General features: G+C 36.2%; 1 protein-coding gene and 1 long non-coding RNA gene across 3 annotated transcripts in view; one reads left to right on the plus strand and one right to left on the minus strand.

The window, feature by feature from the left end:
• LOC107722909 (uncharacterized) overlaps positions 1-3296 on the plus strand; it is an 11152-nt gene extending 7856 nt beyond the window's left edge. Inside the window, exon 4 of the long non-coding RNA XR_001637861.1 lies at positions 3286-3296. This is a non-coding gene — a long non-coding RNA (uncharacterized LOC107722909). The remainder of the gene's footprint in view (positions 1-3285) is intronic.
• LOC107722903 (growth factor receptor-bound protein 14-like) overlaps positions 1-12465 on the minus strand; it is a 74431-nt gene that overhangs the window by 1094 nt on the left and 60872 nt on the right. For both annotated transcript variants that reach the window (XM_016531403.1, XM_016531402.1), the window contains exons 7-13: positions 11048-11158; positions 10088-10183; positions 8902-8964; positions 2626-2742; positions 1464-1533; positions 1287-1374; positions 1049-1142 (exon numbers count right to left, since the gene is read on the minus strand). In XM_016531403.1, the coding sequence (XP_016386889.1) occupies positions 1049-1142; positions 1287-1374; positions 1464-1533; positions 2626-2742; positions 8902-8964; positions 10088-10183; positions 11048-11158 (639 nt within the window). The remainder of the gene's footprint in view (positions 1-1048; positions 1143-1286; positions 1375-1463; positions 1534-2625; positions 2743-8901; positions 8965-10087; positions 10184-11047; positions 11159-12465) is intronic.

Here is a 12465-nt window from a genome sequence, read left to right on the forward strand (position 1 = left end):
GGCGAGGGATCTCTGGCAGCGTGTCCCTCCTTCCTCCCGGGTTTCGGCACCAATGTAACAACGTTCGTAGGTCGGGAAGAAGGAAACGGGAACTGGCGCACATTTAAAGAAAACTTTAATAAAATAAACAAACACAAAATGAAAGTAAAGCGGCAGCCCCTCGCGGATGACTGCCGCACACAAAACACAAAATAAAATCCAGGCCTGGTCCTCCCTCGTCCAACACTGTCGTCACTCCTCCTTTTATCCTTTCCGGAGCTCCTCCGTGGCGCAGGTGTCGCGCATTAGCATTTACTCCACCGGCCTCGCTCCGTTCCCACGGCCCCACCCCCACTCGTCACATAGTGAAATAATTTAAATGTCTGTCAGATACTGTAATGTACCTAATACACAACACACTTGGGTATAAATTTCTTCTTCACTTGCAGAAACTGACAGGGGTTTTTTATAAAATGTAGATCACTACCATCTCATTTGTTTAAAAGATTACTGCAATTATGAAAGCTTCATAAAATGTTGTTTCATTTTCCAATGCATAAAAGATACATGATTTGTTACATTTAAGTACCCCTTAGCAGATTTCGACATATTTTTTAACATAAGATTTTAACCAAAGTGATTGTAAGAGAAAATTATTAAAAATATAGTTTCTTTCATTTATGGAAATAAGCTTATCACTAACTATAAACTAACATTTCATCACAACCTAGTCAGCTGAGTGACAGAAAACATAATTTAGTCTAAATTTGCAATGCTGTTACCTGCCACTAATTTACCCATTGTGGCATAGCTGTTATTATTATTATTATTTAAATCTATTACATTTATTTGTATTTTTCTTTAATTTTGTTTAATTAATAGTTAGTGATTTTTTAAATTACATTTTTTATTTTATTTACTAATATTTTTTTGATTTACATTTACAAATAAAATAATATGCATAAATAAAAATAAAAATAATAAGTCATTAATTTGTTGGGGAAAAATCCTATTTAATACCGCATTTGTAGAAAGTGGCTATAGTTAATGTGTGTTAGTACAGACTTACCGGTACAATCTGAAAGTGTTTGATTTTCTGAGTATGGCACAGTGACAGAACAAATGTCCTCGGGTTACTTTGACTGTCCCTTACCAGAAACACCCTGAGAAGAGAGAAACAAATGACTTCATTCAGATTTAGAAATGCAGAAGCTTCAATTCAGTGCATCTTTAAAATCAAGTGCTTCAAAAATGGCATCACAATACTAAATAAAAATCGATATCGTCAGAATTTTAAATGAATATACCCATCGATGAGGCCCTGCTGAGTGATTAGTTTCTGAGCCTCGTCCCGGGACAGTTTGCTGTGAAACCACGGCTGAGCCACATGGATAGCTAGAGAAGATAATGATATCCTTATGTCAGACAGAAGAAGGATCATCAGGTTTTTACTCTGTTTTGTTGACGTGTGTTTGTGTGCTGACCTATGCTGGACATGGAGCTCTGAGAGGTGGACGGACTACCATGAGAGCTCAGCCTGTGGCAGCTTTTCCTCTAGAGAAGAAGAGAACACACATATACAGTATATATAATACTTTTTTTTTTTTCTTTTTTTTTTGGCGGTCTGAACAAATAATGCATCAAAAAAAAAAAAAAAAGATATTGAAAAGTACAACGAAAGCAATAATTTTGGTTAATTGTTCAACCTGGAAGAGTGAAACAACTCTAATGCAGTTTTAGTTACTTTAAGGCATAGTTCACCGAAAAATACAATTCTGTCATCATTTACTCACCCTCAAACCTGTATGAGTTTCTTTCTTCTGTTGAACACAAAATAAAATATTGTAAAGAATGTTGGTAACGAAACAGTTGATGGTAGCCATTGACTTCCATAGTATGGAAAAAAATACTATACAAGTCAATGGCTACCGTCAACTGTTTGGTTACCAACATTCTTCACAATATCTTATTTTTGTTCAACAGAAGAAAGAAACTCATACAGGATTGGAAAAAATTTAGGTTTAATATACAGATGCTATGAAAATATCTGTGCACAATGTTCATAATCTAGTATGTAGCGTGTTGTTTGCGAGTATGTTACCCTCCACGACAGACCCTCCTCCACAGCCACTGACAGCGCCTCGGACGGGTTCTCGATCACCCGACTCTTGTGTCCTGAGAAGTCCATGGCCACCAGTGAGTTCTCCGAGATGCTCCTCTGAAAACATATGCAAAAATGCAATAGTGAATCTCACAGAAAACATGATCAGATTACATTTCACACCAAAAAATTCAGAATTTCTAAATTCAGCATCATATATGACCCTGGACCACAAAACCAGTCAAAAGGGTCAATCTTTTTAAATGTATACATCATATGAAAGCTTTCCATTGATGTATGGTTTATTAGGATCTGACAATATTTGGCTGAGATACAACTATTTGAAAATCTGACTATACAAGTCAATGGCTACCGTCAACTGTTTGGTTACCAACATTCTTCACAATATCTTATTTTTGTTCAACAGAAGAAAGAAACTCATACAGGATTGGAAAAAATTTAGGTTTAATATACAGATGCTATGAAAATATCTGTGCACAATGTTCATAATCTAGTATGTAGCGTGTTGTTTGCGAGTATGTTACCCTCCACGACAGACCCTCCTCCACAGCCACTGACAGCGCCTCGGACGGGTTCTCGATCACCCGACTCTTGTGTCCTGAGAAGTCCATGGCCACCAGTGAGTTCTCCGAGATGCTCCTCTGAAAACATATGCAAAAATGCAATAGTGAATCTCACAGAAAACATGATCAGATTACATTTCACACCAAAAAATTCAGAATTTCTAAATTCAGCATCATATATGACCCTGGACCACAAAACCAGTCAAAAGGGTCAATCTTTTTAAATGTATACATCATATGAAAGCTTTCCATTGATGTATGGTTTATTAGGATCTGACAATATTTGGCTGAGATACAACTATTTGAAAATCTGGAATCTGAGGGTGCAAAAAAACAAAATATTGAGAAAATCGCCTTTGAAGTTGTCCAAATGAAGTCCTTAGCAAAGCATATTACTAATCAAAAATTAAGTTTTGAAAAAAAAGCCTTTATTCAGAGGCCCAAACTGAGCAAAAATATGCAATTTGGTACAGATGCTGATATTTAATTTTAGCTTCAGTTTTCGTTTTAGGTAACTATAATAACCCTGACTCTGTGGTACAGGTTCATGTGGTTTCATGTTAATGTATAAAGTTTGTAAAATGCATAAATTATTAAACGAATAAAATTTCAGCTGTAAAGCAGCTCTACAGAAGATAATAGTGTTATTAGACTGTCTATGATTTCTATGAATCTACGAACAGTCATTTGAACTCATCTCTGCTCTTAAAGGGTTAGTTCACCCAAAAATGAAAATTAGCCTGTGCTTTACTCACCCTCAAGCATCCTAGGTGTATGTGACTTTCTTCTTTCAGACGAATCCAATCGGAGTTATATAAAAAATTGTCCTGGCCCCTCCAAGCCTTTCAATGGGGGTAAGCGGGTGTTGGTTGTCAACAATTGAGAAGACGTGAAATAAAGTGCGTGCATCCGTAATAAAACATGCCTCACACGGCTCCGGGGTGAATAAAGGCCTCCTGTAGCAAATCCATGCATTTTTGTAAGATAAATATCCATATTTCAAATGTAATAAACACTTGTTTCTCACTTCCGATGACTGTGGTACGCGGAAGACATTCAGGCGGATGACGTAGGACGTATGCGCACCTCTGAGAAATGCAGGAGCAAAAGAAACAAAGTTTTTAGCAAAGGAAAACCAGTCTCCTCTTGGCTTATATCGAAATCCTCCGACATTTTTCTTTACAAATCCGAACTAACCCTTTAAGGGGCGGTCACACTGCACTTTTTATTCCATTGACTTCCATTCATACAGATGCAAATGCGTCAGACCGGAAACGCAAGCTTGTGCGAAAGGTTTCGCATTTCGCTGCATTCCAAAGTTCAAGCTTGGTGAACTCTGACCTGCGAATTCGCATCACGTGAAACCGCGTGACCAACAGCAGATCGACACGTCACAGCATGAGATCGTAGCTGAATTAAAAGAACATCAAATTAAAACTGCAGCGCTGCAGGAAAGTGGAGTAGACCATATGTTTTTACATTTTAGAAGTAGTATTATTATTAGTATTAAGCCCCGTTCACACCAAGAACGATAACTATAAAGATAACTATAAAGATAACGATATTAGCGTCCACACCAGCGAACGATATCGTCTGTTTATTCTAAGCGCACATGCGTCTGCCGCTTTAAATTCTTGAGCTCGTTACAGCAGGATAGATTCTGATTGGCTGTCAGTGTTTTATCGTTCATCAGCTGGAAAAAAATAGTTTTGAAAGTGATTCCAACGATATCGTTCCTCTGTATCGTTATCGTTATAGTTGTGGTGTGAACTATGCTATTCTTTAATATTGAGAACGATTTTTAGAACTATATCTTTATCGTTATCTTTATAGTTATCGTGCTTGGTGTGAACGGGCCTTTATTGTTATGAGTTGAATTTAGGTTTTTAAAAGAGAAGCTGCAGAGCGTGATGTCATATTATGACCGTTGCAGCATACAAAGAAAATTTGCATGCTCAAAGACTAGTGTGACCGCGGCTTTAGTCTGAGAGGGATTTTGTTATTTTTCTACATGAACACTGGTTACTTTGTTCATGCGCCTCTTAAGGATGTTGAGTTGTGAAGGGTTTACAGCTGTGCTGGTTTTCAAGAGCACACTCACTTATCAAACAAAAGAAGCATTTCCTTTCCACAGTGATCCCTATAGCGAGAGAAGCAGTGATTATGACTTCTGAAAGGTCCTTAATCTCAGCCGTGTGTTCATATCCATACAAACGCACTAATACACGAGCGGTGAGGGTTTATGACACTGGATGACAGAATAATTCCACAAAGACAACAGCTTCACCTCATTCTGCATCGACTGCTTCTTTGTGTTTGAGTAAGAAAGTGAAAGAAAGTAAATCCAGACACAGAGAGCTGAGTCTCATGAAGCCTGTCAAGAACACGTCGTGTCATACTTAGTCCCCAAATCAAACGAAATAAGAAATTATATTTAGCATATTTTGTGAAGCATATAAGTTGAGCTCATTGTTTTTAATGCAGTGACTGATTTGAATTGCAACATTATTTTCGTGATAAATAAAGAAAAGTGGCTGTGGCCTTTAAACATCCAGAAAACAATTTCTTGTTAAATTTGCCGCTTTTCATGTTTTGATAAATGAGGTTTTAATCAACTGGATGATAGTGAATACAGGATAATTAATTTATTATGAATGCATATGATGAAATGTGCAAAACTGTCTTCAAAAATAATGTCAATTTTATAATAATAATAATAATAATAATAATAATAATAATAATAATCTGGGTACTCAATGGGGACATTTTGAGTCTCCCCCTCCCTTTCCTCACAGTGCTTTGGTCCAAACCTGCTTTCCTCTTTTACATCACCCACACACACACAAGTCCGGTGAGCTACAACAAAGCCAATAGTTGTGGAACTCCAGTAAGTAAGGCTGTCAAGGATATTTTATTCACTTAAACATCGGATGAAGTGATTATTTTCTCTTTAATACAGATGATGCCAATGTATTTTTCGATGAGTCCGCTATGTTAGCAATAATAACGTTACCTGCTTGAGGGAAAGGGTTGCCAGGTTTTCATAACAAAACCTGCCCAATTGCTACTCAAAACTAGCCCAAACTATCCGCGTTTCAAGGGGGTCCCCCGGTAAAAATTGCGTTCCAGGGGCTAAAATACACGTTATTGGGGTCGCTTCAACCTGCGGACATGAAAAACAACCCGCGGCAACAGTGATAAAGTAGCCCAATTCCACGGGAAAACCGCGGACTTGGCAACACTGTGACGGATAGTAATGTCTACAACGGACACGAGCGCTGTCACAGCGCGACCACAACAGTTGTTGTTGTCTATGAAGATGTCTAATTTGGCACAGTCTCCCTGCTGCACTAATAGTAAGCCATTCCTCTGTGTATACATATCCATACAAGTACAATTTTAGCTGTATTATTTGTGTCCCCTTCAAAAATTGCTCTTGAGAAATTTTGTTTATTGTCCCCCCCTACTGTTAGACGAAATCTATGCCCCTGACCCCTACTCTTTTTGAAAGACATCCTGGGATTTTTAATGACCACAAAGAGTCAGGATGTCAGTTTAACGTCTTATCCGAAGGACAGTGCTTCTTACAGTATAGTGTCCCCATCACTATACTGAGGCGATAGGACCCACACAAACCACAGGGTGAGCACCCCCTGCTGGCGTCCCTAGCAACTCTTCTAGCAGCAACCTAGTTTTCCCAGGAGGTCTCCCATCGAGGTACTGACCAGGCTCAACCCTGCTTAGCTTCAGTGGGCAACCAGTCTTGGGCTACAGGGCGATATGCTACTGTAATTTTAATTACAGTATTGCAAAAAAATATGTAATACTCATAACTGAATTGAAAAAATATACATATATTTAAACTGTAAAGTATTTATACCTCATTATAGTGTGTGTGTGTGTGTGTGTGTGTGTGTATACAAGATAATCTATCCACCTTTTTCTTCAATGCGGAAGGTAAGCCTATGGGTGAGACTTCCGGTTCATTAGCCGCTATAGGTAAATAACGAGGAGAATAACAACTATGGATGCTCTGATCCGCCTTTTTCGCCTCCGATACCGATTCCGATACCTAGGGTTCGGTATTGGCCGATACCGATCCGATACCAGTGAAGTTTTTTCCCCTCATTTAAATAAATGTAGAATTTATATATCTCTGTGTGTGGAACTGATAATCATTCTTTCACAATCTACTAGATACAGACTACTTAATTATAAAGAAAAATAAAATAAACAATAAATATGAAAAAATATAGGCCTATGTATATTTATAATCTATGACAAAAATGTATCATAAACTAGGTTAGTGGATAATTCGGCAGCAAAAGTTATTCTAGAAAAACCAGTGCACAATAATTTTAGAAATCCAAACATTTAGTGAAAAAACAATATTTTGTGGGGAACAAATAAAAGTGTTGCACTAAATATGGTAAAATGTTACACATTGCTATTTGTATTATTATAAAATACATTCATTAAAAACATTCATATATATGTTTAAGTATATACTATAAAATTAAAATAAATTTCTTTTAAATGTATAGCATATTTTTTAATAAGGCAACAACATATGATAGATACGATAGGACAAAACAAATACAGTGCAGCACAAACTGTTTTTAAATAACAACGTGCAGTAAACGGTAAATCTGTTTGCACTACAAACCATAATTAAGATAATAAATTAAAATAATATGATAAGACACACCAACTTTTGATATCAAGCAGCAAAACGAACTGTTTTGTTCAGCTAAAAATAGCTGGACGGAGTGGACGTAGATGAGACCGGAAGCCAGACCCAGAGAATTTACAAATGGCCACGCCCATTTTTATGTCAAGAAAAAGGTGGATAGAAAAATGTAATACAATTTAAATTCAATATTATAAAAAAAAAAAAAACATGCATTACAGGAGTTAGAATTTAGTGGAGATCTTTATTTTTATGATAAAATATATGGAGGCCATAAAAGACCATGATTATTATTTTCTAACATAAAATAATATTATTCTTTTATTTTATAACATAATTTTCTAGCAATCTTGAAATAACAAAAGCTGTTTTCTTGTGATCTGGACTTCATTTTCTCACAACTCACCATTTTTCTAGTCATCTGCAAACCATTTAATCATCATCTGTCAAACATCATTCTATAAGCATGCAGACATTTTGGTTTCTCGAGTCGGCTCGGCTGGCAATGAAATTGACCGCATTGACCCTATAGTGCAGCCTTCATCTCAAGTGTCAGTCACTGATTCAGAAGTCTGAATATCACTTACAGACATCTTGATATCAAGCAGCAAAACGAACTGTTTTGTTCAGCTAAAAATAGCTGGACGGAGTGGACGTAGATGAGACCGGAAGCCAGACCCATAGAATTTACAAATGGCCACGCCCATTTTTATGACAAGAAAAAGGTGGATAGAAAAATGTAATACAATTTAAATTCATTATAAAAAATAAAAAAAAACATGCATTACAGGAGTTAGAATTTAGTGGAGATCTTTATTTTTATGATAAAATATATGGAGGCCATAAAAGACCATGATTATTATTTTCTAACATAAAATAATATTATTCTTTTATTTTATAACATAATTTTCTAGCAATCTTGAAATAACAAAAGCTGTTTTCTTGTGATCTGGACTTCATTTTCTCACAACTCACCATTTTTCTAGTCATCTGCAAACCATTTAATCATCATCTGTCAAACATCATTCTATAAGCATGCAGACATTTTGGTTTCTCGAGTCGGCTCGGCTGGCAATGAAATTGACCGCATTGACCCTATAGTGCAGCCTTCATCTCAAGTGTCAGTCACTGATTCAGAAGTCTGAATATCACTTACAGACATCAAACTAAAACCCAATTCACTCATTCATGATGCAGCAGGATATTGAGTTTAGAAATGACTTCTGTTTTCTCAAGACCAAGGAAACAAGAGGAAACAAATCTTAATTTTAAGTAACCTTTGTTATTTTTACTGTACATTACATACATCTTGAACTTTTAACCTTGAACTTTCTTGAGTTTGAAGTCTTTTTAAATCAATGAAGTGCTTTCTAATGAAAAAGAAACCTGCCAAGGATGTGCCGAGCAAAAATGACAGTATTACAGTGCTGGTTTCCACTGTATGACTGTAACGTGTGTTTATGGTTATCGTAGAGCCTCTGGGTGGTTTAAACCTTCTGCTGTGCTAAACATACATGACAGATTATGGACTAGAGTTTGTGGCTCACCATTGGAGAACTCTTCTGCTTCTGATGGGGCTGGACGAAGTTCTGGTAAAGCTGCATGCCGTACTGTGAACAAACAAACAAACAAACACATTACAGCTCTGTTCCACAGCCTACATTGGCAGCTGCCTTCTGAGCAAGCATCCTAATTGAAATGGAACCTCAGAAGTGTCTGATTTAGAACGTTTGTGTTGGAGAAGTTACTTTGTAACGGCAGCTTCCCAAGATTCACATGACTCTGTAGTTAAACTAAACTCCCAGGTTAAAAAAAAGGCTATTCATTGAAGATAAAAAACTACATTGAAGCCATTAATGAGGCAAAATCTTAACAATTAAAAAAATAATAATTAATATTTTTATTCAGCAAGGATGCATTAGATTACTCAAACACATTTATAATGTTACAAAAAATAATATTTCAAACAAATGCTGTTCTTATAAACTTTACTCATCAAAGAATCCTGAAAAATGCAAGTTTCCATAAAAATATGAAGCAGCACAACTGTTTTCAACATTAATAATAATCAGAAATGTTTCTTGAGCAGCAAAGCAGCATATTAGAATGATTTCTGAAGGATCATGTGACACTGAAGACTGGCGTAATGATGCTGAAAATTCAGCTTTGCATCACAGGAATAAATTACATTTTAAAATATATAATAATAGAAAACAGTTCATTTAAATTGTAATAATATTTCACAATTTTAGAGTTTTTATTTCTGATCGAATAAATACTGTCTTTGCATGCAAAAGCAACGCACAACACCTCAAGTTAAAAACATGGCTGAATGCAAATAAATAAATAGGTATAAACTGCTTCACAAGGACTGAACTGAATTATTCCATTTGTGTGTGTGTGTGTGTGTGTGTGTGTGTGTGTGTGTGTGTGTGTTTTATTTAAGCAGTCCATTGCAATGTAACGTATAGAAACCTTAGCAATGCATATGCATTATATGAACAAAAATAATTCTATCACTTTGCCACTCATGTCGGCAGAAATCGTCAAATCTAATTGAAAATGAATGACTTTTGGCTGCCTTGCTGTTGCAATTTTTGTGTCAGGAGTGCATTTTAACACAGAGCCTCAGATTGAGTTTCCTCACGGCTGAGGATTCAGCAGGACCACTGTCACGGAGAGATACGATGGAGACAAACCTTACAGAGAGTCAGAGGGAGAGGCAGTTCTCACCTTGAAGAGGCGCATGGCTGTAACCCAACACGTCCTGGTTTGCTCATCATCCGCACAGAGCAGTTTCAGATCACGTGCAGAATTCAACTTGCTTGCCTGGATATGACGAGACATCAACACTTTAAAGCTCAGCTTTCCTTTAAAGATCTTTATCAGACCTTTTCTGTATCGATTTGAACGAACACTCCCTTTAAATCTCAGATTTAGAAATGCATTACACAGATCTCTGTCAATGCTGACATTGTGCACTTATTTTATTTTTCTCTTATTTCTATTTCAATGTTTACTTTTATTCCATTTTAATTTAGCATTTTTTCCTTAATTTTTTTTTTTTAAATTTCTTATGTACATTTTTATGACTTCTACTTTTTATATTAAGCACTTTTAATTAATATTGTGTGTGAAATGTTCTGTATAAATAAACATGTCTTGTCAAAAATGTTAATGATGCTAAAGTGTATAACTGATCACTGTCCCAAGAGCTTTTCTAAAGTTTAAGAAAGTCTCTTTCTTAAATAACAAAATTGCAATCAATAGTTCATGTCCATTTATTTAAGCATCCATATGATAAGTGGTTCAATGCACAGTCACTATCGTGAAATAGCTATCATCCGTTAACTCATGCACTTCAGCCGGAATATTTTACCTAATATTCCCACTCTCACACACATCAGAGCAGAGATCAATGTTTTAACACAAAAGAAACATTACAAAGTTCACGAAAAATAAGGAGCCAGACAGGTTGTTTGATAGCAGTTTTATATAACCCACAATAAACAATAAATCTGAGACATAATGAGGCTTATTAAATCATAAAACCATTGGTAACACTGACCTCGACTGCTGCAGTCCTGTATAATCAAGTATTACAGTGAGACTGATTATAAAGTCTGTGCAAAACGTCAAAACATTGTGCAATCTGAAGACTGAAAGTGGCTGAAAGTCCCTGCATTGAATTACCTTCACACTGAAGCCGTAGTCTGTCGGGGCGCCGTAAACTTTTTTGGCAGATAATAACGTGTAGACGTCACTGTCACTGAACTCTGCAATGAACTGCAAGTGTCTGGGTTCCTTTAGAAAAGAGAAAATAATAAGAATAATACAACATTAAAATAGGAATTCACACCCAAAATATGCGTCATTGCTATTTATTGCTAAATGGACCATTAAACTGGCAAGCTATCTATCTACAAAACAAATAAATAAAACGAGTTTTCGTCTCTGTTATACAGTTAAGTTCGGGATCAGTTTTCCAAAATATGTAATCTGCAAATATTTACTTTCACATGATTTTTTTTATATATTATAAAACAGAAATAAAAAGAGTGAAAAAGTCTCTTCTGCTCTCCAAGGCTGCATTTATTTGATCAAAAAACACAATCAAAAAGTAATATTTTTGCATTTTAAAATAACAGTTTGAATATATTTATTTATTGAATATATTTTAAAATGTCCTTTATTCCTTAAAGCTGAATTTTCAGCATCATTACTCCAGTCTTCAGTGTCACATGATCCTTCAGAAATCATTCTAATATGCTGATTTGCTGTTCAGGAAACATTTCTGATTGTTATCAATGTTGAAAACAGTTGTACCACTTCATATTTTTGTGGAAACCGATTACAACTCATAAAATATAAACTTCAAAAGTCATCTATCATAACAGTCAAATGTGTGAGCGTATATGAGATTCCTAAGCTGCTGTAGCAAGGAATAAATCCAAACATGTGAGACATGAACGGCATCTGACAGACCGTCAGGACACGAGCGAGCGACACGTGTGGAATTTGTAATGTAATATAGAGAAGAGAATGTGTGAGCGTTCACAGACTCCTAGAGACAAAAGACTTGACCTGTGCACACCAGGAGGGACTGGGAATCAAAAACAAACTAAACAAATCAACAGTCAGGCAGTTTGTTGAAATCCGGATCACTTTGGCTGTATTATTGCTGCTCATTCTCACATGCTTTCAAATTGGTTATCACAAGTACAAAAGTATCTTAAGTGGATCTGAAGAACATTTCTTTGCTTTACACCTCAAAGTATTTTATTTTTTTTTACATGTTTGAAGTCTTTTCCAGAATTTAAATCAATGCCGCAAGCTCAAAGAGAGACTAAGGCTGCTGGCTTCAGTTACACTGAGGCTGTAATATGCATATCCGTGGCGAGAGATAGCATGGAAACGTGTTGCAACGGCAGGAGCTTTATCTCAGCAACACCGCTAGTGAGGCGAGCCAAAAGAAAAAGGAAAGAGAGAGAGAGAGACAGAGAAAAAAACCCACAAAGCTAGGCTTTGTCTCACCTTTATAAGCTTTATAAGCCAAACTGACAGAGACAGACTAGAAAGGTGTGGACTCACAAACTAGCACAACTCTTTTC

This window comes from Sinocyclocheilus rhinocerous, unplaced genomic scaffold (assembly GCF_001515625.1).
Source record: "Sinocyclocheilus rhinocerous isolate Xijiao unplaced genomic scaffold, SAMN03320098_v1.1 scaffold934, whole genome shotgun sequence".
NCBI classification, from domain to species: domain Eukaryota; kingdom Metazoa; phylum Chordata; class Actinopteri; order Cypriniformes; family Cyprinidae; genus Sinocyclocheilus; species Sinocyclocheilus rhinocerous.